The sequence below is a fragment of the Heptranchias perlo genome, chromosome 1 (assembly GCF_035084215.1).
Source record: "Heptranchias perlo isolate sHepPer1 chromosome 1, sHepPer1.hap1, whole genome shotgun sequence".
Lineage (NCBI taxonomy): Eukaryota > Metazoa > Chordata > Chondrichthyes > Hexanchiformes > Hexanchidae > Heptranchias > Heptranchias perlo.
In genome coordinates this window covers 194,661,800-194,689,759 of record NC_090325.1, presented here as the reverse complement: position 1 = coordinate 194,689,759, position 27,960 = coordinate 194,661,800, and the positions used below count along the sequence as shown (strand labels likewise).

General features: G+C 45.9%; 1 protein-coding gene across 5 annotated transcripts; it reads right to left on the bottom strand.

Moving 5' to 3' along the window:
* Positions 1-178: 178 nt before the first annotated feature.
* LOC137330778 (G-rich sequence factor 1-like) lies at positions 179-27,960 on the bottom strand. 5 transcript variants are annotated; one of them, XM_067994523.1, is made up of 10 exons: positions 27,653-27,960; positions 24,830-24,983; positions 21,142-21,297; positions 15,722-15,865; positions 14,133-14,271; positions 8,744-8,922; positions 7,934-8,046; positions 4,201-4,384; positions 2,309-2,392; positions 179-905 (listed from the first exon to the last, which is right to left on the bottom strand). In XM_067994523.1, exons 1-10 carry the CDS (start codon positions 27,839-27,841, stop codon positions 889-891), a joined length of 1,359 nt encoding a protein of 452 aa, XP_067850624.1. In that variant the 5' UTR covers positions 27,842-27,960; the 3' UTR covers positions 179-888. The 5 variants fall into 5 exon arrangements, with proteins under 5 accessions (XP_067850624.1, XP_067850623.1, XP_067850625.1 ...); XM_067994522.1 differs by having other exon boundaries at positions 7,934-8,049; positions 27,653-27,959; XM_067994524.1 differs by having other exon boundaries at positions 4,249-4,384; positions 7,934-8,049; positions 27,653-27,958.

Below are 27,960 nucleotides of genomic sequence, written 5' to 3'. Positions count from 1 at the left end.
ACAGCCAACAGAGACCGGTCTCTCCCAGGTTGATGCTGCAGATTTGCTGCCAGTAACTGGCACAGTGCCCGGCCCTGAAAAAACTGCCATTTGTTCCATTAACAAAATCAAACTTAACGCCTGTTGAGAAAAACCATTTCAAAATCATAACCAGAGGACCAGTGTGAACATCTCCATCTCGTTTTAAATGCAAACGCATTGAACATTTTATTAAGTTTACAAACTCAATTTCTTTTTGCGGTCAGTTGATTTTGAAAGACTCAGTTGCAGTTAAACAATCACTGCTGGGGTTTTTTTGGTCACGACAATGCGCCTCACAATTACCGGTGAAGAGAGTGTGATGTACTTCACAAAGGAATCACGTCTAATCCATTTTTCCTTTTCTGATCAAACAGGGAGGAGATTTAAGCCTGTAATAAGCCCTCGAGACCATGTTTGTCCAAATAATATTTCAATACATTAAAAAGTGTTAGTTCACAATAATATGGGTATAGTAATTAACAATTTTACCTTTTTTTTTAAACATTGCTGCTATCACTCAATACAGTCACGCACTCAAGGTGTTGTCAAGCATGTAAACTTGTTAAAATACCTGCATTTATTTTATCAGGTAATGTAACATTAAAACGTGTTACAAGACGCATAATTCAGAATACAGGCTACATTAGGGTAGCAAAAAAAAACCTCAATTTCCCCCTTCATTAATGGTGATGATATCAATGCAATCCATCCGTCAATGGGTCCATCGCAAATGCTCTAATATCTGGTTTTGATACAGCAGCGAGCTCTTGTGTCACTTCTCATTAGTTTGCCTAGTGTTTGGATAATTTGCTCAGGCCGGGAAGTTTCTTTACCCAAGGCAAGCATCGTTCCCAAAGCAGTGATTATTTAACTTTCTTCAGAACCTAGAACAAAAATATTTGGTGAGTTAATTAACTGTTTAAACGCTAAAGTTTGATGCCATGAGCGATTTGAAGACAAGAATCGCATTTGGGTGTTTCAGACCCAACTTAGCTGCAAAAATTACATAACCTGTAAGGACCAAATTGAACTGCAGTGCTGACCTGAAGCCAGACAATGGTAAGTTTAATAACCTCTTCTATCTCACAAAGCAGTTTCCGATTTTATGCACATGAAAAAAGACGCAAGAAAGCTGCATTTTCCAGTCTCGCTGCCCCAGAGTTTGAATAAAGTCCCTCTATATTCAATCTGCCCGTTGACTGGGCTTCATTTTAAAACAGATCAGGTGGGTGTGCCACCAACATTAACGCTCAATTGGTGCTCTCACCTGAATTGTTTCTTTCTCCCCATTCAATCCTACGCCCCACTGCTGACTCTTGCTTAGGGAACAGTGCAACAGAAACCGTCTCCCATGTGGCCCTGCTTCATGTGTTAGGCAGTTTGCACCTTGTTAAGATAATCTGGGCTTCTTTAAAAAACAGCTGGTACATTTCGCTCAATAGTAAAGGGGCACTCGTTTCTGGGGTGAACAATTCAATTAAATTTTTTAATACAGTGAGCCTTCATTTGAACATGCATTCACAACCCATCCTGAAACCCAAGGTGTCACGAGGCACGTTAAAAATCTAAGCTCTGGAAGTGCAGTTGCAAATCCGTAACTGTCCTTAGCAGTTTTGACATACATTATCACTCGTCCTTAGTGTAAATTAAAACATGTTTTGAGAAAAACACAGCACTATAGTTTTCAGTGACTCATGCATTGCTGCACTAATGCATTGGTGTACAAATGCACTGCTGGACTAATGCATCAGTGTCTTAACACTCCACTGTACCAATGCACTGGTGCATCGGTGTCTTAATGCTCCACTGTACCAATGCACTGGTGCATCAGTGTCTTAATGCTCCACCTTGCCAATACATTGGTGCATTAATGCACTGCTGCATCAGTGTCCTAATGCTCCAGATATCGTGAGTTCCTGACATCAACTTGGTCATCTGAAGGTACCATCCAGATAGTGGGAGGGGAATAAAGGTAAGTCGACCCAAGCAACTTTCGTACACCATTAAACAGCATCAGAGGCCTGCGAGTTGCTGAGTTCCTCAGCATTTTGGTCGGGAAACATTGTTCGGTGGTTCAAACACACTGGGGGGGGGGGAAAGGAGGATAAAAAACTTAAGCAAAAATAATTTACAGCAGCAAATGTTCTCACAGATAAAGGTCAGACCCTGCGCTACAGTGCAGCATTTGTCTGAACTTTATTCATGCAAATTAATACAGCAATGGGCCTCTGCAATTTCTTCATGTACCAGCGGTTTGATGGGAAACTAAGATAATCGAAACCCTTACCCTTTTCTTGACTTCCTTGGTCATTATGTCCAGCAGTAATCCCAGAGCATGATGAATTCAGGTAAAGTTCTATGTAGCGATGTTCTGCACCGAAGGAGAATCAGAAGTAACAGCTGTCATATCTGACACTGGTTGAAAGCCCTGCGTCTAGTCTATGTTGGACAGGCTCAAAGTGCGCGGAGCACGCTAGCTGGCTCAAATTTCATCGCAAATAATGAGAAAAAAAACCTGTAAACGTTTGTCTCTCTCTCTCAAATAAAAATCTCATTACCACAAAAAAAAATCAATCAACCAGATCAGTGAGAAAAAAAATGTCAAACTCCTTTCAGTGGCCACTGCGCTAACTTTATAAAATAATAAACAGACAAAATAATTGAAGCTTTTCTCCATTTACCTTATCAAAGCCCTTCCTAATTTTGGCTTTTAATGAAGAGCTGGGCCCCACGGAAAAGAGGCACCATACGTTATTTCTAGTTGGGTAACAGAAGGGGCCGTTGGTTTGAAATTCAAGCCAATATTTGATAAGGTAGCTGAGGTGCCATATTGTATGCAGAAACACTCATACACCACAAGAAGTTGTTGAAATATGCTATAAGAATCTAATTGTGATTTTTAAAAAAAAATTTACAATATAAAAATTTAAATATTTTTACGAGAAGGTAGCAAGATCAAATTCTACTGTAAAATGAGGCTTGAGGAAGGGACAGGAATCTGTATTCGGAGTAGCATGCTTCTAGTCATATTTTATATTGAAATTTTAAAGCCTTGCTCATCCAGTACCATTAACCATCGTGGGACAAGTCCCAGTGCTATTCACCGCTCATCTCTGTGAGGAAACCAGGTCAGATCTCAGCCGAAAAATAGAGTACTTTTGTTGGATGTTAGGGTGGTATGTGGGGGGGGGGGGAAGGTATTTATCCACTGCAAGGCTAGCTCCATGAACTAATCATGGACACCTCCCACTAAAGGAGGTCTGCTGTCTAGACCACCTGGTCACCCCATCTGAAGGAATCCAGCATCTGGTGGGAGTCATTTCCACCGAAGAGCGAAGAGGTGATGTCAGCTGGGGTCAGCTAATACCACATGTCTCCGAGACCTCAAAGTCGTGGCCTCCAGCCCCCGCTCCAGGGACTTGAGCAAATATTCTAAGTGGTCACACATCAGTGCAGCACAGAGGGAGTGCTGCACTGTGGGGAGGTCTCAGTCTTTCATATGACATGCACCCCCTGCTCAGATAGTCTGCAGAAGCAGAGCGGGGAGATCTCCCAGTGTCCTGGTGAGCATACCTCCCTCAATCAACCCCACCAGAAAACGATACACTGGTTCATCATCTCATTTGCTGTTTGTGGGACCTTGCTGTGCACAAATCGGCTGCCGTGCTTACATATATAACGGTTACTAGACTTCAAAAGTAGCTTATTGGACGTGAAGCTCTTTGGAATATCACGATACGGTGTTGTACAAATTCAGGCTCTTCATTCTAAATAAATATACAGCACAGTGGTCAAGAGGGGAATCGATTACTGCAAGAAGGCAGAGTCCAAGTGATCTCCTGGACTGGTTTCGTTCGCTCGAGGAGGGGTGGAGAGGAAATTTTCTAGACTATTTTTTCCCCTTATTGGCCCTGGGTTTTTTCTCTGTCCTTTTTGCCTCTCCCAGATTACATAGGAGCAGGGAAGGGGAGGAATGAATGGGTGGGGGGGGGGGGCGAAGGGAGAGGGGGGAGGTAAGAGTGGGGGAGGAGGGGCGGGGAGGAAGTGTTTAGTCACGTGTCCCGGCCACCGTGGAGCGTGGGGCAGGCTTGATTTCATACGGGAAATTATGGATTTTATTTAATATCATTCATCATGGGATCTGCTATGAAGGAAAGTGCTTAGAATAAAATGGTTTACCCCATAAGCATTGCAGTTCAGATTTGCCGGATTGAGTAATGTGCTTACGCATGTGTGATTTATCTTTTGTCATGGCAGCAACAGCATCTTCATGTGTAGCAAAATGTACGTCTGCTTCTCCAGTGGCTTTTCCATCAGGACCATACTCCACGATAATCCTCACTGGCCTCAACGGCTGGAAGAACTAGAACGGAAGCAGAGTTTCACAGTACCATCTCTCGAGGGGCTTTTTAATATAATGCGTCCCCAAGACTGAAAAGGCGACTTTCACCTTATCATGCATTAAAAATAAAATAAAACGGATACATAAAATGAACACTTTTTCAGACTCTCTGCACTTCCCTAACCCTGTAGGGACTTTACACCATCAGCCTCTCACAGTGTATGCAATCTCACCCTCTGTCATTTATGCTCTGGAATTCCCGCCCTAAACCTCTCCACCTCTCTATCTCTCCCTCTCCTCCTTTAAGACGCTCTTTAAAACCTACCTCTTTGACCTAGCTTTTGGTCACCTGTCCTAATATTTCCTTATGTGACTCGGTGTCAAATTTTGTTTAATAATTGCTCCTGTGAAGCTCCTCGGGACGCTTTACTACAGTAAATGCAAGTTGTTGTTGTTGCATTATACACTGCCTTATTAATCCTGCACTATTACCATTCCAAGTACCCTTATAAAAATAATATAATGAATTTATGTTGGAAGCAACACCTAATACGGAGAATTATTTTAATTTCCTCAAACTTATTAGGAATCAGCCGTGACTCAGTGGGTATCAGTCTCACCTCTGAGTCAGAAGGTCGTGGGTTCAAGTCCAGGGACTTGAGCACAAAATCTAGGCCGACACTCCCAGTGCAGTACTGAGGGAGTGCTGCACTGTCGGAGGTGTCGACTTTTGAATGAGGCGTTAAACCGAGGCCCCGTCTGCCCTCTCAGGTGGACGTAAAAGATCCCATGGCACTATTTCGAAGAAGAGCAGGGGAGTTCTCCCCGGTGTCCTGGGCCAATATTTATTCCTCAACCAACATCACTGAAAAAAGATTATCTGGTCATTATCACCTTGCAGCTTGTGGGATCTTGCTGTGGCGCAAATTGGCTGTAAAGCTCTTTGGGACGTCCTGAGGCCGTGAAAGGCCCTATAGAAATGCAAGTTCTTTCTTTTACGGTATAGAATAAATACGACTTCCCAATAGTTCCCGATCTGACTACTTTGCTGACAACTTACAATGTCTGTCTGGACTTAAAACAAAAACATTTCCAGCCGCTGTTGTTAAGAGTTCACATGAGAAGGGCCACTCAGTCCTTCTATACTAACCCATCCACAAAAACCCCAAGGCCTCTGTGACGGAATAGGCAGGTTTCTGTATTTTATTTCTTAAGATGCATTTTGAACAGAAGAATGAAAGGAGATATAAACCAAATGTTGCAATTTTAAAAGGGGATGCAGGAACAGCGAGACCTGGGGGTTCACATAGACAAATCTTTGAATGCGGCAGGGCAAGTTGAGACAGCTGTTAAAAAAGCATACGTGATCCTAGGCTTTATAAACAGAGGCAAAAAGCGAGGAAGGAAGTTTAGCTAAATCAGAGGACACAGATAATTGGTAAAAGAACCAGAGGGGCGATGAGGAGTAATTTTTTACACAGTGAGTTGCGATGATCTGGAATGCACTGCCTGAAAAGGCGATGGAAGCAGATTCAATCGTAACTTTCAAAAGGGAATTGGATAAATAGTTGAAAAATAAAAATTTGCAGACCTATGGGGAAACAGGAGGACTAATTGGACAGCTCTTTCTAAGAGCCGGCATAGGCACAATGGGCCGAATGGCCTCCTTCTGTGCTGTTTGATGCTAGAAGAGTTTTGAAATAGTTAAAATGGAAACTGTCTTCACTTTCCCAATTGCAACACGGAGGCTTGAAGATCTACTGACTGGGATGATTCACCATCTCTCTCCCGATTGTTCAGCAGATCTGGGGTGACAGGCTGGGAAACAGGATGGGGGCTCGCTCAGCGTTGTTTTGATTTTCTGCAAGTGACGTACAATAGGCCCACCCACATTTTTTTTTGTTATTTGCGCTATGGGTGCCTGGTGGCAGGCGGGGGGCGGGAAGAGATGTTGCTTAAGTTGTAAAACCCAGAAAGCCTGTGTAAACCTAGAAATTAGTCACATTATGGGGATTATTTTTTATAGGTGCTAATTAAATTGCACTCTATCGAGGTCCTCGGGAACCAGATGACGCCTGAGCCCTGTCTGATCAGCATTCTGTGCTTTAAATATGGGTGACCGAGAAATCTGACAAGGGACTTTTGGACTGTTTAAATCATGGGAAGTTCCCCATAGTCTTTATGTTCTGGCAGAAAGTTCAAAACTCCATGGGTTGAACAGAAGTTTGAATTGTCCACATAAAGGGGGTCTAAACTTAACATCGCTGCGCCCGTTTCATGGGCCTCAAACAGGCGCAACGACAACCAATTTAGCAGAAGAGGCTTTGGACCCTTGTGAAAATGGTTGTACATTGTCCCAGCCGCTTATAGCGGGCGCGTTTGTGCAAACGCAATTTTCCCGCCACATGCGGTGGCCAGTGGAACAAACAAATGATGGTATGAAGTAGCGGAAGGCACAAAAGAACTCAGGATAATTCTGTTGACTAACATTGGCTCCTGGTCCGGGAACGCCTCAATTTTAAAATTCTCATCCTTGTTTTCAAATCCCTCCATGGCCTCGCCCCTCCCTATCTCTGTAACCTCCTCCAGCCCTACAACCCTCCGAGATCTCTGCGCTCCTCCAATTCTGGCCTCTTGTGCATCCCCGATTTTAATCGCTCCACCATTGGCGGCCGGGCCTTCAGCTGCCTAGGCCCTAAGCTCTGGAATTCCCTCCCTTAACCCCTCTACCTCTCCTCCTTTAATACACTCCTTAAAACCTACCTCTTTGACCAAGCTATTGGTCATCTGTCCTAATATTTCCTTACGTGGCTCGGTGTCAAATTTTGTCTGATAATTGCTCCTGTGAAGCGCCTTGGGACGTTTTACTATCTTAAAGGTGCTATATAAAGGCAAGTAATTGATATAGAGGGTGATTCACAAGCCTGCACTGACAACCGATGAATCTGTCAACTTTTTGCTGAGACTGATGCCCTGGAACGGGTCAGGTGTCAGTAGGAGCGCGAGTTAAACAATGCGCACGCTCTCATCTTAAAAAAGATGTCACCTCAATTCTTTATTATCTTTAAGTTGGATCATACTTAACCCCAATGAGGAAAAAAACTCTTTCAAAAGTTTAAAAACACAGCCAGCAGGTGTCCAGCTCTACAACCGGCAAGAAGGGTTTGTAGCAGTGGCAGGAGGTCCAGAGGTCACTGGTGGGGTGGGGGTTTAAGGGCTTAATGACAGGTAATCGCGAGGTGCAAACAGCTGTTCAAACTGCCCCGAATGGCCGGCCCACTCAATACGGTCTAAGTGGCGCCTTTGTAATTAACGCCCATGGTGATGGCAAATGGTCAGCGCTATTTTCCCGAAACAGGCGGCTGTCCAGGATAAGTGGGGACGGTGAGAGTGGGGGGGACTGTACCACTCAGTTTACTTCAAAGTTAAACCGAGATAAATGTTTTTATGGTGCGGATCTGTAGTGAGTATACGTTGCTCACAGTGAATTGGAAGTGTGTGATGGGGCAAGTGTTAATGACACATAATTTTTTTTGAAAAATATTTTAAATAAACAAGACAAACACTTACTTTCACAACATCCTGTCCATTAACACGAAACGGGAGGCCCCTCATATGTACATTGTGTACTTCAAATCTCTGAACACAATGATTAGATTCCAAATCATTTTTAGACAGCTGCACTACTAATAAAAAAGAAATCACAATTCTGTTAAAAAAAAGGAATTGCCAATTGAACCTCAACATTTAAATGCCAAACATTTTAGAAATGTAGCTGCTTTACACTACAAAAATACCCATCAAGTCATGCGCGCCATGCTAGAGGTAGGAGTAGGGAATATGTTAAGTCATAAAGATGGAACACCAAGACAGGGAAATCTAATTCAGTCATTCCAATCTGATGCAAAATGGCAGAAATGTGGGAACTTTTACCCAGGTCCAGTTCATTCAGTAACCCAGTAAAACAAAACCAAGTTTGGATTTGTATCCTGGGTTACCTTATAATTCCAAGATAGAAGTACAAACAAAACACGCTTGTTATAGAATATGGGCAGAGAGTTCCTGATACCTTTTCTTTTTAAAACGCACCACTATTAATTAATTTTGTGCCAACATCAAAGCGTCTCACATTAACAGTTGACATCATTACTGATCAAACAGATCAAGAACAGGATAAAAACTCTCGTTGAAGTTTAAAATATTAAGATTAACAGATGCCAGGGAGTTATGTCAAGGCTGTAATCCAATCTCCGAGTTCGGATGACAAGAAACTATGCTTTTTGCAGTTTATGAGCTTATCTGAACCCCTTAATTAAATCACTGGCTCACAATCACTGCAGCATATTATTTTTTTCCAGTCTGCTTACTAACATCCCTTACCGCTCTGGACTCTGTCTTCTCCCTCTGTCATTTCCCCATTATCACTGTTACTGTTCACGACATTGCAGCTTTCATCATCAGTCACAATTTCCTGTACTGTGGGGCATCGAGGCAGCTTCTTTGAGGGGCGGATGTACAAACGGAGGTCATTCTTTGTGCTCCGAAATATTTCAATGTACCTAACCACAAAAACAAAACAGCATAAATATAATTCAGAATCAGTGGTACTCACAAAATGCTCACGTGCTTTATTTGTAATTTGGTCATTTACAGTCACGGCCATTTGTTACTTTCGTTTGATGTAATCTTTACTGGTATCACCTTCTGTCCACCTATCCTCGACACTTCTGCTACATAACGTGAACGTGAGTAGGCTCGATGCTGTGGGGGAGCAGAGGGATTGGGAGGTGCAGGTTCAAGGGACATTAAAGGCTGTTAAAAAAAGCTAATAAAATTCTAGGTTTTGTCTCAAGAGGTATAGAATATAAAAGCTAGGAGGTAAGGATGAGCTAATATAAAACCTTAATTATATCGGAGTACTGTGTGCAGTACTGAGCTCCACACTATGGGAAGGATATCAAGGCTTTAGAGAGGGCACAACACAGATTCACTAGGGTGCTGCCTGGTACGAGGAAATACAAATATGAAGACTTGAAAAACTGGATCTTTTATCGTTAGAGCACAGGTGATGGGACAATATGATAGAAGTGTTTAAGGTTATGATAGGATGGGACAGGGTAGATAGAAGAATTTTTCTTTATTCGTTCGTGGGATGTGGGCAGCACTGGCAAGGCCAGCATTTATTGCCCATCCCTAATTGCCCTTGAGAAGGTGGTGATGAGCCGCCTTCTTGAACCGCTGCAGTCCGTGTGGTGAAGGTTCTCCCACAGTGCTGTTAGGAAGGGAGTTCCAGGATTTTGACCCAGCGACGATAAATGAACGGCCGATATATTTCCAAGTCGGGATAGTGTGTGACTTGGAGGGGAACGTGCAGGTGGTGTTGTTCCCATGTGCCTACTGCCCTTGTCCTTCTAGGTGGTAGAGGTGTGGACTTGGGAGGTGCTGTCGAAGAAGCCTTGGCGAGTTGCTGCAGTGCATCCTGTGGATGGTACACACTGCAGCCACAGTGCGCGGTGAAGGAAATGAATGTTTAGGGTGGTGGATGGGGTGCCAATCAAGCAGGCTGCTTTGTCTTGGATGGTGTCGAACTTCTTGAGTGTTGTTGGAGCTACACTCATCCAGGCAAGTGGACAGTATTCCATCACACCCCTGACTTGTGCCTTCTGGATGGTGGAAAGGCTTTGGGGAGTCAGGAGGTGAGACACTCGCCGCAGAATACCCAGCCTCAGACCTGCTCTTGTAGCCACAGTATTTATGTGGCTGGTCCAATTAAGTTTCTGGTTGATGGTGGGGGATTTGGCGATGGTAATGTTGTTGAATGTCAAGGGGAGGTGGTTAGATTCTCTCCTGTTGGAGATGGTCATTGCCTGGCGCGAATGTTACTTGCCACTTATCAGTCCAAACCTGGATGTTGTCCAGGTCCTGCTGCATGCGGGCTCGGACTGCTTCATTATCTGAGGGGTTGCAAATGGAACTGAATACTGTGCAATCAGCAGCGAACATCCCCATTTCTGACCTTATGATGTAGAGGTGGTCATTGATGAAGCAGCTGAAGATGGTTGGGCCTAGGGCACTGCCCTGAGGCACTCCTGCAGCAATGTCCTGGGCTGAGATGATTGACCTCCAACAACTACTACCATCTTCCAGCCACTGGAGAGTTTTCCCCCTGATTCCCATTGACTTCAATTTTGCTAGGACTCCTCGGTACCACACTCGGTCAAATGCTGCCTTGATGTCAAGGGCAGTCACTCTCACCTCACCTCTGGAATTCAGCTCTTTTGTCCATGTTTGGGCCAAGGCTGTAATGAGGTCTGGAGCTTAGTGGTCCTGGCGGAACCCAAACTGAGCATCGGTGAGCAGATTATTGGTGAGTAAGTGCTGCTTGATAGCACTGTCGACGACAGCTTCCATCACTTTGCTAATGATTGAGAGTAGACTGATGGGGCGGTAATTGGCCAGATTGGATTTGTCCTGCTTTTTGTGGACAGGACATACTTGGGCAATTTTCCACATTGTTGGATAGATGCCAGTGTTGTAGCTGTACTGGAACAGTTTGGCTAGAGGTGCGGCTAGTTCTGGAGCACAAGTCTTCAGCACTACAGCCAGGATGTTGTAGGGGCCCATCGCCTTTGTTGTATCCAGTGCACTCAGCCGTTTCTTGATATCACATGGAGTGAATTGAATTGGCTGAAGACTGGCTTTTGTGATGTTGGGGACATCGGGAGGAGGCCGAGATGGATTATCCACTCGACACTTCTGGCTGAAGATGGTTGCAAACACTTCAGCCTTGTCTTTTGCACTCACGTGCTGGACTCTGCCATCATTGAGGATAGGGATGTTCACAGAGCTTCCTCCTCCCGTTAGTTCTTTAATTGTCCACCACCATTCACGACCGGATGTGGCAGGACTGCAGAGCTTTGATCTGATCCACTGGTTGTGGAATCGCTTAGCTGTCTATAGTATGTTGCTTCCGCTGTTAAGGATGCATGTAGTCCTGAGTTGTAGCTTCACCAGGTTTACACCTCATTTTTAGGTACGCCTGGTGCTGCTCCTGGCATGCTCTTCTGCACTCCTCATTGAACCAGGCTTGTTGGTAATGGTAGAGTGAGGAATATGCCAGGCCATGAGGTTACAGGTTGTGCTGGAATACAATTCTGCTGCTGCTGATGGCCCACAGCACCTCATGGATGCCCAGTTTTGAGCTGCTAGATCTGTTCTGAATCTATCCCATTTCGCATGGTGGTAGTGCCACACAACACGTTGGATGGTGTCCTCAGTGCGAAGACGGGACTTCGTCTCCACAAGGACTGTGCAGTGGTCACTCCTACCAATACTGTCATGGACAGATGCATCTGTGACAGATAGATTGGTGAAGACAAGGTCAAGTAGGTTTTTCCTTCATGTTGGTTCGCTCACCATCTGCCGCAGGCCCAGTCTGGCAGCTCTGTCCTTCAGGACTCAGCCAGCTCGGTCAGTAGTGGTGCTACCGAGCCACTCTTGGTGATGGAAATTGAAGTCCCCCACCCAGAGTACATTCTGTGCCCTTGCTACCCTCAGTGCTTCCTCCAAGTGGTGCTCAACATGGAGGAGGACTGATTCATCAGCTGAGGGAGGGCGGTAGGTGGTAATCAGCAGGAGGTTTCCTTGCCCATGTTTGACCTGATGCCATGAGATTTCATGGTGACCGGAGCCAATGTTGAGGGCCCCCAGGGCCACTCTCTCCTGACTGTATATCACTGTACCGCCAACTCTGGTTGGTCTGTCCTGCCGGTGGGTCAGGACATACCCAGGGATGGTGATGGAAGAGTTTGGGACGTTGGCTGAAAGGTATGATTCTGTGAGTATGGCTATGTCAGGCTGTTGCTTGACTAGTCTGTGGGACAGCTCTCCCAATTTTGGCACAAGTCCCCAGATGTTAGTGAGGACGACTTTGCAGGGTCGACTGGGCTTGGTTTGCCTTTGTCGTGTCCGGTGCCTAGTGGTCCGATGCCGGGTGGTCCGTCCAGTTTTATACCTATTGTGACTTTCTGTGGCGAGATTGTACAACTGAGTGGCTTGCTAGGCCATTTCAGAGGGCAAGCGTGACCCTGAGCTTCTGGTCGCTGGCCATTTTAATTCTTTGTCCCTCCCTGTCCTCGGCCTCCTACACAGTTCCAATGAAGCTCAACGGAAGCTCACAGATGCTGCCTGAACTGCTGAGCGTTCATCAGCATTTTCTGTTTTTATTTCGGATCCATCTAGGCTTGTGCAGCCAGTGCTGCGAGGGGTAGATGTCTGATCTGCTCTCAAAACACTCTCAATATTGCCTAGCCAACTGCCAGGAGACACTGGCCAGCACCCAGGTGCGAATCTTCCTCAGGCTTTTGCCCCTCCTCCACGGGGAGGCAACACAGGCTCTGCCCATCGCTAATTTGGTCAGGAATCGATGGAGTCAAACCACTGCTACCCGCGCTCTGTAACACTGAGTGTAAATTCTCTGATCGTTCGTGCAACAGCACCAACAACACAAACGTTCTTTTTTAAAAAGTAAAATAGCACTTGATGTACCCACATTGCTGCTGGATACCTCACGGTAGCTGGTTATAAGGGAACAGGAGGAGGCCATTCAGCCCCTCGAGCCTGTTCAGTCATTCAATTAGATCATGGCTGATCTGTACCATAACTCCATCTTACCTGCCGTAACCCTCAATACCCTTGCCTAACAAGTCTATCAATCTCAGTTTTGACATTTTCAATTGACCCCCAGCCTCAACAGCTTTTTGGGGGAGAGAGTTCCAGATTTCCACTCCCCATTGTGTGAAGAAGTGTTTTCTGACATCACCCCTGAACGGCCTAGCTCTAATTTTAAGGTTGTGCCCCCTTGTTCTGGACTCTCCCACCAGAGGAAATAGTTTCTCTTCTACCCTATTAAATCCTTTAATCATCTTAAACACCTCAATTAGATCACCCCTTAATCTTCTATACTCGACGGAATACAAGCCTCGTCTAGGCAACCTGTCCTCGTAATTTAGCCCCAGGTATCATCCTGGTGAATCTGCACTGCAACCCTCCAAAGCCAATATATCCTTCCTGAGGTGCGGTGCCCAGAACTGAACGCAGTACTCTAAATGGGGTTACAGGGCATCACTGACAAGATCTACGGGTAGGTTATCTGCCAGCTCTCTTGGCTAGGGAATATTGCAGGTCAGTGAGGACCTAAAGAGGAAAGAAAATAACTTAAACCAGTAGGTAAAAATAACCAAGTTAAAATAGGAAATTTATAATCTGCATTCTGCTCTGGGACTGTGTTTTATATAAATATTATATATATAAAAATAACAGTCCCAGAGCAGAATGCAGATTGTGGCAAATGTAAAATCAGTCAGACCAAATTTCTAACTTGTGTTGCTGGACAGAGGAACCATTGACAATTCAGCACAGTACTGTGGGAGTGCAGCATTGTCGGAAGTGCCATTTTTTTGGATAAGATGTTAAATTAAGGCCTCTGTCTGCCTGGATGCAAAAGATCCCATCGCAGGGTGATCACCCAGAGTGTCCCAGCCAACATTCTACCATCAATCAACACCGTCATTGAGTCAATTGATTTGCTGCCTGTGGGACCTTGCTGTTCGCAAACCAGCTGCCGTGTTTATCTACAAAACAACGACTACACACTTCAAACAAAAAAAAAGTAACTCGTTGGTTGTGAAACACTCTATCACGCCCCGAGAACAAGATAAGATTCTACCTAAAATGCAAGGTCTTTTGGTCGTTTTTACCAAATGCGTACCTGGACCCGATCATTTCCCGGTCTTTTGCCAGAGCCTGTTCTGCAATTTCCTGAGATGCAAACTGCACAAAAGCGTCCCCTGTATTTCTGCCACGATGATCCTTTGTTATTGTGATGCCATCTTCTACAATCTGCAGCCCTGCAGTTAATAATGTTCAGAAAAACAAAATGCTCTTCAGTATCACTGGCAGATAGCACATTGTCATAATCCATAAACGACTGAATGGCTGATGCAAAAAGGTTACAATGCTGACTTTCCACCTCTGGAACCTGGCTTGAACCTGCCCAGACTGACGGGTTTGAAGATCTCTCCCCTCTGCTGACTGTAAGGGACTTAAGTGAAGTTGACCTGGACACTCTCGACCCACTTCCTAGTGGAAACATGGCCCGCAACACACAACTGCCTATAATTCAACTCAATTGGCAGTGGATTCTGAAGCACACTCAGAGTGTCCACATGGATGACTGATTCTCACGGGTGTACTAGAGGAGCTGTATCGAGACTGAGCCAGAATGTGTTGTTGGGCACAGTAGAGGGTCCTTTAATCTACATCTAACCCATAATACACACAATTTGGGACTGGTTGACAATGACACCAGGAGCCAAAATTAGAAACGTGTTCTCCAGCACGTGATAAGCACAACGTTAACTGGGCTGGAAGTACAGCAAGGTGGTCGGGATTTCGCTGTATAGTAAAACAAATATCGGAATTAACAACCCCGATAGCTCATATATCTCCCCAAGAGCAGACTGACTGAACACTCGGTGAGATGAGGCTCGATGCGAATTGTTCAGCTGCTTCATTTCACACAGGTCAACCGTTATGATCAGATTCACTTATTTCAATCAATACCAACTTGTCTTCACATGATAACAATGGGCAACAATGAAAATCCTACACCCTTCCAGTTAACTCAGTGATCCGTCTTACTCAAAACAGAATTAACTCCCCTTCATTCTCCTGTCTTTCTGAGCCCGCTTTCACAGCTCTCTCCATTCCCTCTCATCTAGGGAAGGGTCATCTGTCCACGCAGTTCGTGTTCAAAAGCTCTCCCCCCCCCCCCCCGCCCCACTCCGTGTTTTATCTCTCTCTTCACAGACAAGAAATGAAAGTGGTTTCCAACACAACGGGTGTGAGGTTTATCTTGATTGCAAACATGTGAGAATACACTTTTACTTAAAAAAAAACATTATAAATTAACTCATATTTTCTGTGGGGGAAAAATGGCCACATGAGCCTGAAACAGGACACTTCGTGACGCCCAACACGCAGCAGTCAGAATAATCCTACCACAAAAAAAATCATCCGTCGACAGTTGATACAATCTGGAATGCGCTGCCTGAAAGGGCGGTGGAAGCAGATTCAATAATAACTTTCAAAAGAGGAATTGGATAAATACTTGAAGGGGAAAAATTTGCAGGGCTGTGGGGGAAAGAGCAGGGGGGGGACGTGGGACTAATCGGATAGCTCTTTCCAAGAGCCGGCACAGGCACGATGGACCGAATGGCCTCCTTCTGTGCTATAAGAACGCAGGCAGTGAATGATGCATCAAGAATCGACAAGAGTACACAGAAAATATCAACAAACCCTCAAAGAAACGATTGATTTCCTCCGCGGTGCAGCTAAACGGCAGCCCCCTCAGACGCACAACACTGCCGTCAGTCAGTTCCTTCTCACTAGAATGGAGACGCTTCAGAAGGGTGTCCACATCACTGCTACTTAGCTCGAACACTAAGGCAAAAGAGAGAAAAAGTTTGGTTATTTTAACTTTCTCTTGCGAGAGTTATACTTAAAAGAAAATTATTTAAATATATTGCCTCCACTTTGCGTGCTCTTTTTATTTCCCTTACTTTTCTCTCTCATCAATTTGGTTTCCCTATGTCGCCCCGAAAACAGGCAGCGTGCTCCCCCAGACACCGCCCCGTTGGTTGGTTACAAGGAGAGCAGTACAGAAACGGGTCTGCTCAGTGCTTCCCTGCATCCACTCAGCAGAGATCAGGAGCTCAGGAGGAGACCAGGGGCACGGAAAACAAGGTTCTTGTGCTGTTGCTCTAATGTTTTTTTTTCATTCGTTCATGAGATGTGGGGTCGCTGGCAAGGCCAACATTTATATGTGCTACCAGTTGAAGTGCTTTATACAACAACTCGCATTTATACAGCGCCTTTAACGCAGTAAAACGTCCCAAGGCGCTTCACAGGAGCGATTAACAAATAAAATTTGACACCGAGCCATATAAGGAGATATATTAGGACAGGTGACCAAAAGCTTGGTCAAAGAGGTAGGTTTTAAGGAGGAGAGAGGGGTAGAGAGGCGGAGAGGTTTAGAGAGGGAATCCCAGAGCGTAGAGCCTAGGCAGCTGAAGGCGCGGCCGTCAATGGTGGAGCGAAGGAAATATGTGCAGAACACCCTGACATAACCACAACAAAACCTGCAAATGCTTCTAAAATAAAGCAAACAGGCATCGTGTCACAGTTTGGAAGGAAATCAGAGGCTGGCTGTTGTTATTCCCCACATTCAGAACAAAGCACATCATCAGTCCAGTGGTACTGCACTGCTCATACACATTTGGTGACACGTGGGGTTTAAAATTTAAATCCCCACTGAAATACAGCAGTTTGCTCCACCACAACATGTAAGGAGAGAGTTTAATTCCTATGGGGAAAGAGGATAACAAAAGAGAAATGGGAAATAATAGTGAAGGTGGGAAAGTGTTAAAGCAATACAGCTCAGCGCTGATATATCCGCGTTAACCTTGAGGAGTGGACATATTACAGGGAGGGAGGTGCTGGAAGTCTTAACGCGCATCAAGGTAGATAAATCTCCGGGACCTGATGAAATGTATCCCAGGACGTTATGGGAGGTTAGGGAGGAAATTGCGGGTCCCCTAGCAGAGATATTTGAATCATCGACAGCTACAGGTGAGGTGCCTGAAGATTGGAGGGTAGCAAATGTTGTGCCTTTGTTTAAGAAGGGCGGCAGGGAAAAGCCTGGGAACTACAGACCGGTGAGCCTGACATCTGTAGTGGGTAAGTTGTTAGAGGGTATTCTGAGGGACAGGATCTACAGGCATTTGGAGAAGCAGGGACTGATTAGGAACAGTCAGCATGGTTTTGTGAGAGGAAAATCATGTCTCACGAATTTGATTGAGTTTTTTGAAGGGGTAACCAAGAAGATAGATGAGGGCTGTGCAGTAGACGTGGTCTACATGGACTTCAGCAAAGCATTTGACAAGGTACCGCATGGTAGGTTGTTACATAAGGTTAAATCTCATGGGATCCAAGGTGAGGTAGCCAATTGGATACAAAATTGGCTTGACGACAGAAGACAGAGGGTGGTTGTAGAGGGTTGTTTTTCAAACTGGAGGCCTGTGTCCAGCGGTGTGCCTCAGGGATCGGTGCTGGGTCCGCTGTTATTTGTTATTTATATTAATGATTTGGATGAGAATTTAGGAGGCATGGTTAGTAAGTTTGCAGATGACACCAAGATTGGTGGCATTGTGGACAGTGAAGAAGGTTATCTAGGATTGCAGCGGGACCTTGATAAATTGGGCCAGTGGGCTGATGAATGGCAGATGGAGTTTAATTTAGATAAATGTGAGGTGATGCATTTTGGTAGATCGAATCAGGCCAGGACCTACTCCGTTAATGGTAGGGCGTTGGGGAGAGTTATAGAACAAAGAGATCTAGGAGTACAGGTTCATAGCTCCTTGAAAGTGGAGTCACAGGTGGATAGGGTGGTGAAGAAGGCATTCGGCATGCTTGGTTTCATTGGTCAGAACATTGAATACAGGAGTTGGGATGTCTTGTTGAAGTTGTACAAGACAGTAGTAAGGCCACACTTGGAATACTGTGTACAGTTCTGGTCACCCTATTATAGAAAGGATATTATTAAACTAGAAAGAGTGCAGAAAAGATTTACTAGGATGCTACCGGGACTTGATGGTTTGACTTATAGGGAGAGGTTAGATAGACTGGGACTTTTTTCCCTGGAGAGTAGGAGGTTAAGGGGTGATCTTATAGAAGTCTATAAAATAATGAGGGGCATAGATAAGGTAGATAGTCAAAATCTTTTCCCAAAGGTAGGGGAGTCTATAACGAGGGGACATAGATTTAAGGTGAGAGGGGAGAGATACAAAAGGGTCCAGAGGGGCAATTTTTTCACTCAAAGGGTGGTGAGTGTCTGGAACGAGCTGCCAGAGGCAGTGGTAGAGGCGGGTACAATTTTGTCTTTTAAAAAGCATTTGGACAGTTACATGGGTAAGATGGGTATAGAGGGATATGGGCCAAGTGCAGGCAATTGGGACTAGCTTAGTGGTATAAACTGGGCGACATGGACATGTTGGGCCTAAGGGCCTGTTTCCATGTTGTAACTTCTATGATTCTATTCTATCTCAGAGACTGAGCTACTTTGAAGCTGAAGTTTATTTCGATACTGATACTGATGTGAGAATTGGGCTGGTGTTATAACTGAAACCTATTACATAGAATGCACAGCACAGAAACAGACTGTTCAGCCTAATAGGTCCATGCTGGTATTTATGCTCCACATGAGCCTCCTCCCTCCCCTCTTCATCTCACCCTATCAGCATATCCTCCTATTCCTTTCTCCCTCATGTGTTTATCTAGCTTTCCCCTTAAGTGCATCTATGCTATTCGCCTCAACTACTCCTTGTGGTAGCGAGTTCCACATTCTCACCACTCTCTGAGTAAAGGAGTTTTGGTTTATCTCTTTCGGACGTTAAACCGAGGCTCCACCTGCCCCCTCAGGTGGATATAAATGATCCCACGGCCACTATTTCGAAGAGCAGGGGGAGTTCTCCCCGGTGCCCTGGCCAATATTTATCCCTCAACCAACATCAATAAAAAACACAGATTATCTGGGTCATTATCACATTGCTGTTTGTGGGATCTTGCTGTGCGCAAATTGGCTGCCGCATTTCCTGCATTACAACAGTGACTACACTTCAAAAAAAAATGCACATCATTGGCTGTAAAGCGCTCTGGGATGTCCTACGGTTGCGAAAGGCCCGAATAAATATACGTTTTTTTCCTCTCCATTTCACTGCTGATGGACAGACGAACAGCCCATTAGCAGGGACGGTGGAACATGCAACCTATCGGTAGGTGAGTGACACTTGGAAACCTAAGGGTAGGAGAGAAGAGCATGTCCTTCTATTCAGCTGTTTCTAAAGCTAGAAAAAGAACTTGCATTTCTACAGCACCTTTCACAACCTCAGGACGTCCCAAAGCGCTTTACAACCAATGAAGTACTTTTGAAGCGTAGTCACTGTTGTAACGTACGAAAGACGGCAGCCAATTTGCGCACTGCAAGATCCCACAAACAGCAATGTGATAATGACCAGATAATCTGTTTTTTAGTTGATTGAGGGATAAATATTGGCCCCAGGACACCGGGGAGAACTCCCCTGCTCTTCTTCGAAATAGTGGCCGTGGGATCTTTACATCACCCGAGGGGGCAGACGGGTCCTCGGTTTAATGTCTCATCTGAAAGACAGCACCTCCAACAGTGCAGCACTCCCTCAGTACTGCTCTGGGAGTGTCAGCCTGGATTTGGAGCTCAAGTCTCTGGAGGGGGACTTGAACCCACAACCTTCTGACTCAGAGGCGAGTGTACTACCCACCGAGCCACGGCTGACACTAAGATTTATTTTTCGCTCGCATCTCAGTGCAAATTGAACAAAGCCAACAATATCTGAAGAGTAGGTCAGCTCGTAAAACAGAAAACAGGTCTTCTTACCGCTGCCGATGTTGCTAAATATTAAGCTCTTAAAAACAATTTTTGCTTGTTCCTATTGAGCATGAAAACCCATGTAAAAGCATCAAGTAACGGGGGTCTTCTGGACATGTATCAGGACAGTGTGTGTTTATAACAACTTGCATTTACACCGCATCTTTAATGTAGCAAAACCTTCCAAGGCACTTCACAGGAGCGACTGTCAAACAAAATGTGACAATGAGTCAGATAAGGAGATATTAGGACAGGTGACCAAAAGCTTGGTCAAAGAGGTAGGTTTTAAGGAATGTCTTAAAGGAGGAGAGAGGGGTTGAGAGTCGGAGAGGTATGGGAGGGAATTCCAGAGCTTAGGGCCTAGGCAGCTGAAGGCACGGCCGCCAATGGTGCAGCGATTAAAATCGGGGATGCGCAAGAGGGGAGACCATTAGAACACAGGAAATAAAAGCAAGAATTTTAAAATTGAGGCATTCCCAGACCGGGATCCAATGTAGGTCAAACAATTATACAAGTCAGCAACTGCAAAACTCTTTACGTCCCATCTCTCTCTCCTCACAGAGCCTTCTGGATCTTACCTTATTTACCACCCCCCCCCCTCCTTTCCCCAGGGACGGGAACAGGCACAACTGCACTCAGTCCCTCGGGACTGTGACAACAAACAGTAACAAACACCGGGGCCAGTGCCAACACATGGAGACTCTGCCACGTACCAGGGTTCAGAACTGGTACACCACCGCTTAATGACAGCTCACTATAACAGGGGTGCACCTCTGAACTTTAGTATAGTATTTCCCATTTTATAAAGGCTTTAGACTGCACTAGGGCCCGTCTGGGGACTGTTAACTTTAAAATTCCAGAACACATTAGATTGTTGTTGTTTTTACCAGCGAGTCAGTGACAAGAGGATACAGATTTAAGGTAACTGGCAAAAGAATCAGAGGCAAGATGGGAGATTTTTTTTTTTACGCAGCGAGATGTTATGATCTGGAATGCGCTGCCTGAAAGGGCGGTGGAAGCAGATTCAATAATAACTTTCAAAAGGGAATTAGATGTAAATACTTAAAGGGAAAAAATCTGCAGGGCTAAGAGGAAGGGGAGGGGGAGGGGAAGTAGGACTAATTGGATAGCTCTTTCAAAAAGCCGGCACAGACACGATGGGCCAAATGGCCTCCTTACGTGCTGTATCATTCAGTGATTCTACAGGAGAACAGCAGGCTTTTGGGATGCGGTATTTTGGAGTTCACTGTCAATGTACCTTCGATGTAACGCTGCCCCATGTATTTTCTGTCCTTTTCTAGAGCTTTCTTAATATCCTCCGCAGACTGGAGTTCAATAATCGCTTCCCCGCTTGGCTTGCCACCTCTTGTGCATAGGAAGTGCACGCCTTTAACACCATTCACAACGCCGCAATCTAATACAGGAAAAAGGACAAATGCAAATTTAAAACATGGCCCCATTCCAAGTGACAGGGCATTGGATCCACATGGGACAGGGCATTGGATCCACATGGGACAGGGCACTGGATCCACATGCGACAGGGCACTGGATCCACATGCGACAGGGCACTGGATCCACATGGAACAGGGCACTGGATCCACATGGAACAGGGCACTGGATCCACATGGAACAGGGCACTGGATCCACATGGAACAGGGCACTGGATCCACATGGAACAGGGCACTGGATGCACATGGAACAGGGCATTGGATGCACATGGAACAGGGCATTGGATCCACATCGAACAGGGCATTGGATCCACATGGAACAGGGCATTGGATCCACATGGAACAGGGCATTGGATCCACATGGAACGGGGCATTGGATCCACATGGAACAGGGCATTGGATCCACATGGAACAGGGCATTGGATCCACATGGAACAGGGCATTGGATCCACATGGAACAGGGCATTGGATCCACATGGAACAGGGCATTGGATCCACATCGAACAGGGCATTGGATCCACATGGAACAGGGCATTCGATCCACATGGAACAGGGCATTCGATCCACATCGAACAGGGCATTAGATCCACATGGAACAGGGCATTAGATCCACATGGAACAGGGCATTGGATCCACATGGAACAGGGCATTGGATCCACATCGAACAGGGCATTGGATCCACATGGAACAGGGCATTGGATCCACATCGAACAGGGCATTGGATCCACATGGAACAGGGCATTGGATCCACATGGAACAGGGCATTGGATCCACATGGAACAGGGCATTGGATCCACATCGAACAGGGCATTGGATCCACATGGAACAGGGCATTGGATCCACATGGAACAGGGCATTGGATCCACATCGAACAGGGCATTGGATCCACATGGAACAGGGCATTAGATCCACATCGAACAGGGCATTAGATCATCCTCTCAAAATAATCTACAGCAAGTAAAATGGATTCAACACAACACAGGTAAATTATATATATATAAAAATGTATATGTGCGTATCATTAATGACTGGTTGGGAGTAACATGGCAATTCTTCAATCTCAGGGTCAACACATTTCTGTGCCATCTTAAAAAGTGTACCGTGATAGGTTCACATCATATTAGGTTCTCAGTTTGCTAACAACAACTTGCATTTATGTTTTTTTTTTATTCGTTCTTGGGATGTGGGCATTGCTGGCGAGACCAGCATTTATTGCCCATCCCTAATTGCCCTGGAGAAGGTGGTGGTGAGCCGCCTTCTTGAACCACTGCAGTCCATGTGGTGACGGTTCTCCCACAGCGCTGTTAGGAAGGGAGTTCCAGGATTTTGACCCAGCGACGACGAAGGAACGGCCGATATATTTCCAAGTCGGGATGGTGTGTGACTTGGAGGGGAATGTGCAGATGGTGGTGTTCCCATGCGCCTGCTGCTCTTGTCCTTCTAGGTGGTAGAGGTCACAGGTTTGGGAGGTGCTGTCAAAGAAGCCTTGGCGAGTTGCTGCAGTGCATCCTGTGGATGGTACACACTGCAGCCACAGTGCGCCGGTGGTGAAGGGAGTGAATGTTTAGGGTGGTGGATGGGGTGCCAATCAAGCGGGCTGCTTTGTCCTGAATGGTGTCGAGCTTCTTGAGTGTTGTTGGAGCTGCACTCATCCAGGCAAGTGGAGAGTATTCCATCACACTCCTGACTTGTGCCTTGTAGATGGTGGAAAGGCTTTGGGGAGTCAGGAGGTGAGTCACTCGCCTTTAATGTCCCAAGGCGCTTCACAGGAAAATCTGACATTGGGCCACAAAAGGAGATATTAGGACAGGTGACCAAAGCTTGGTCAAAGAGGTAGGTTTTAAGGAGTGTCTTAAAGGAGGAGAGAGAGGTAGAGAGGCGGAGAGGTTTAGGGAGGGAATTCCTGAGCTTGGGGCCTAGGCAGCTGAAGGCACGGTCGCCAATGGTGGAACGATGAAAATCAGGGATGCATAAGAGGCCAGAATTGGAGGAGCTCAGAGATTTCGGAGGGTTGTAGGACTGGAGGAGGTTACAGAGATAGGGAGGGGGCGAGGGCCATGGAGGGATTTGAAAACAAGGATGAGAATTTTAAAAATCGAGGCGTTCCCGGACCGGGAGCCAGTGTAGGTCAGCGAGCACAGGGGGTGATGGGAGAACGGGACTTGGTGCGACACTTATTTGACTTATATTCCCTTGAGTTTACAAGATTACGGTGTGACCTAGTTGAGCTGTTTAAGATAATTTAAGGATTTGATATGGGAGAGAGAGAGAAACTATTTCCTCTGGTGGGAGAGTCAGATCAGATACGGATCAGCTATGATCTAACTGAACGGCCGAACAGTCTCGAGGGGCTGAATGGCCTCCTCCTGTTCCTATGTGTTTGATGTGACAAGTGTACACATTCTGCACAACATTATTCACGCACGGCAAACTGAAGTAAAATAGAAGCAACTCATCGAAATCTTCAACAAAGACCACAGGAAAGTTGGCAGGACAACTTCTGATTATCAGATCAAAAATTAATAAGTCTATATAATTTAACCGAGCTGATTCACATTTAGCATGGATAGCAGCACATCACTTGCAAATTCACATTGATGACTGGAGGACATTAGCATGCAAGAGGTTAAGTGACAGGACACAGGTCTAATTGAGTTCTCCGGTAAGTATTACGTAAGTGCTTAGTCTGTTCAGTGACTCCTGATCTTGTTTTGTTTTCTTTAAATATATAAAATTCTCAATAATGGGGATGCTCTTGGTGATATGAGATCACCATTTCAAAATAGTCTCAAGAAGCGCTAGGACTAAGATTAGGAGAAATTTATTCACGTAAAGTCTTATTAGAATTATATAGAATTTACAGCACAGAAACAGGCCATTCGGCCGGTGTTTATGCTCCACATGAGCCTCCTCCCTCCCTACTTCATCTCACCCTATCAGCATATCCTTCTATTCCTTTCTCCCTCATGTGTTTATCGAGCTTCCCCTTAAATGCATCTATGCTATTCGCCTCAACTACCCTTTGGGAATTTTGGATATTTTGCCAAGGTAAGTGGTTGAAGTAGAGACCATTGCATCTTTTAAAGGAACAGTGGATAAATATTTGAAGTGCAATTTTAAGCAGCATCTTAAAGGAGGAGAGAGAGGTGGAGAGGTTTAGGGAGGGAATTCCAGAGCTTAGGACCTAGGCAGTTGAAGGCACGGCCGCCAATGGTGGAACGATGGAAGTGGGGGATGGACAAGTGGCCAGAATTGGAGGAGCGCAAAGATCTCGGAGAGTTGTCGGGCTGGAGGAGGTTACGGAGGTAGGGAGGGGGGGGGGCGAGGCCAGAATTTTGAAACTGAGGCGTTGGTGGACCAGGAGCCAACGTAGGTCAGCGAGCACAGAGGGTCATCGCACACTTCTCAGCTCAGCTTTGTAACACCTCCCTCCATAAACCAGTCTCGAGGGAGAAAGAAGTAATCCAAAGCACGTCTAGACTTTAGAAAATACCATACCCGAGAAAAAGCCCAGCACGTCTTCCGCAGAACAGGACCAAGGCAAGCCACGTGCCCTCACAACGAACACCGTGTTGCCCTCCATTTCTAATGGAGTTGGGTCATAGTCAGGAAGTGGGGGATATTCTTCGTCTCGGAAAGGGTGGGACGTCTCCTGCGTGAGATTTTAAAAAAAAACAAGGAACAATGAGCACAATAAAACACCGTGAGCGGTCACTGTCGACACAACAAATTCTAGCGCATCAAACGAGGAATAAATAGCAACGCTGCCTAAGGCGTGCCAGGCTGTTAGCCAACCAACCAAGTGTATTACAAAACGGCACGCTGTCCCAGAAGCTTAGTCCCTTTTGACGAACAGGGTTCAGTTTCGGTCCTGGTAACACTCTGAAGGGCGCAGTAATATTTCACTCATTTCTCAAGTACCTCACATCTCAGTCATTTTGTTTAACACCTCCTATCAAATTAAAGCAAGTGAAACAGAACTGAGCTTACAATGGATAGCTTAGTAAGGAATGAATTGTACTCTTTGGAAAAAACACCAAGGGGAGGATGGTGAGAAGGGAGTGAGAGGACTGGCGGGCACGTTAGGGTGAAGGAGGTTGGGTGGGCGGGCGGGTGGGTGTGGGGGGGGGAGGGGATAAAGCTACAGAGGGACTTGCAGATGAGGGGGGAGGATTTTAAATTGATCTGTTGGGAACTGGGAGTCAATGTCGGTCAGCGAGGTCCATGACAATGCTCAAACAAGACTTTAATGCAGAACAGGATGCTGGGAGCAGACATTTGGACGATTTGGAGATTACAGACAGCAGAAGGCTGATCAGAAGGGCTTTTGGCGAAATTTAGTCTGGAGGCGGTGAAGGCATGAATAAGTGTTTGGGCAGCAGTGGGGTAAGGTAGGGGCAGAAGTGGGCAATATAATGGAGGTAGAAATATGCAGTCAGGGTAACGGCTAGAATGTTGGGCTCGAGGCTGATATGTGAGTCAAAGACAGTGCCAAGCTTACTGAGCAATGCTGCGATGGACAGGCCTGTTCTCCAACTAGGCCGGCCCAAAAACTCACAAACAATCAAACTGTGCATGAATTCTCTTCATCAACGTTGAGTTGGAGGTGGATCACCACTCACAGTTCTCCCTCTTGCATTCTGTCTATTCCATGTTAGGCAAATAATTGGATGCTTTTTTTTAATGGGCATAGTTTGGAAGGGGCAACTGTTGTTGCTGCAGCTGGGGGCGATTGGTGAGCTGCTATCGGAGGAATTGAGCCTGCGCACAGATGTGCATGGGTGGAGAACGATCCCTAAGTTGGGTGGAGTGAGATCAGGAAAGGATGTGAAGGCAAAGACAAGGACCTTAAAGTCGATTCCATGGAGCACTGGGCCGGGCATCAGTGGACAGAGGGGCGTGGACCTTTGTACAGATGAAGACACTGAATGCGGCATTCTGAATGAGTTGTAGTTGGTGGAAGGTGAAAGCGGGGAGGCACGAGGAAAAAAAATTAGCTTTGAGGTATTAAAGGCATGGATTAGGATTTTAACAGCAGAGAGAGAGAGAAATCGGGGGCTCTGTTTCGGAGGTAGACGAAGGCAATCTCGGTAATGGGAGTGGATAACAGGGTAGAAGCTGAGCTCAGGGATCATGTACTATAACAAGATTCCACACCTCTGGGCTCAAGCTGAGGTGACAGGGTGGGAAGTTGATGAAGAGGGTTGAAGTTACGTTGGAGCTTGTGGCTTTCGGTTCGACCAACATTAAGCTGGAGGGAATCGTGAATCATCCCCGCAGGGTCTTAATGTGGGAGGCAAGTAATCGGAAAGATTGCCAACGGTACCAAAGGAGGACAGAAAGACAGAACTGCGTGTTACACACGGACGTTGACTGCAGACGATATTGGCGAGGGGAACGAGTACAAATGGTGAAGAGAAGACTAAGGATGGAGGGAGCCCTGGAGTTCACACGATACAATCAAGTGGGCTGGGAGGAGATGCTTCTGGAGATGGTATGATGTCCACAATTCGTCAGATGGGCGAAGGGCCCTGAGAGGCCGCTCCACAGAAGTCAACGGCGAGCAGGATCCATTATCATTCCCCAGTGTTTCTATGACAATAAGCATCAATATACTAAATTATCAACCCTGTGCTCGCTGACCGATGTATAGATGAACGCCTCAATTTAAAATTCTCATCCTTATTTTCAAATCCCTCCATGTCCTCGCCCCTCCCTATCTCTGTAACCTCCTCCAGCCCTACGGCCCTCCGAGATCTCTGAGCTCCTCCAATTCTGGCCTCTTGCACATCCCCGATTTCCATCGCTCCACCACTGGCGGCCGTGCCTTCAGCTGCCTAGGCCCTAAGCTCTGGAATTCCCTCCCTAAACCTCTCCACCTCTCTCTCCTCCTTTAAGACATTCCTTTTACCTGTCCGAATATCTCCTGATGTGGTTCGGTATTAAATTTAGTTTGATAATCGCTCCTGTGAAGCGCCTTGGGACATTTTACAATGTTAAAGGTGCTGGATAAAGGCAAGTGGTTGTAGTTATATACCCAGCCTATATTATATTAAATGTATACAGTATATATATTATATAGGGCTCATATAACTATATATAATTATATATGAAATGCCAGTATATTTATATATATAATTAGTAACTGAATATATTTTAGGATACACATTATGTGTATTTATATGTATCTACACATGTACTATTTGTATTTATGTGTATTTATATTCCTGTATTTATATATTTGCATTATTCGGTCGTGCGATCAATGCACGGTCTGAATGTCTGGATTTAGACTCAGTTTTTGCGCTTGCAGCTTCTCACCTGATGCGAATAACGGGGATGAAGCACCGTCCTCACTTTACTCAACGCCGAGGCCCAGCTCCGGGCCTGCGGCTCCTTCACTGACACTAAGGGGAAGCAGGGCCTGAAGCTACCGGCCGCCGAGTAACTGTAGGCCCGGGACAGGGCACGGAGATTGAGAAAGACCCCGACCCTGCAGCTGACGGCCATGGAGACCGGATCAGACCTCGGACCGAATCGCTCACCGCCGCCAGCAGCGAGCTCCCCTCACACACAGCCCATCGACACGGTCACACAGCAGCCGGCGAGCCGGGGACTCACCACCCTCC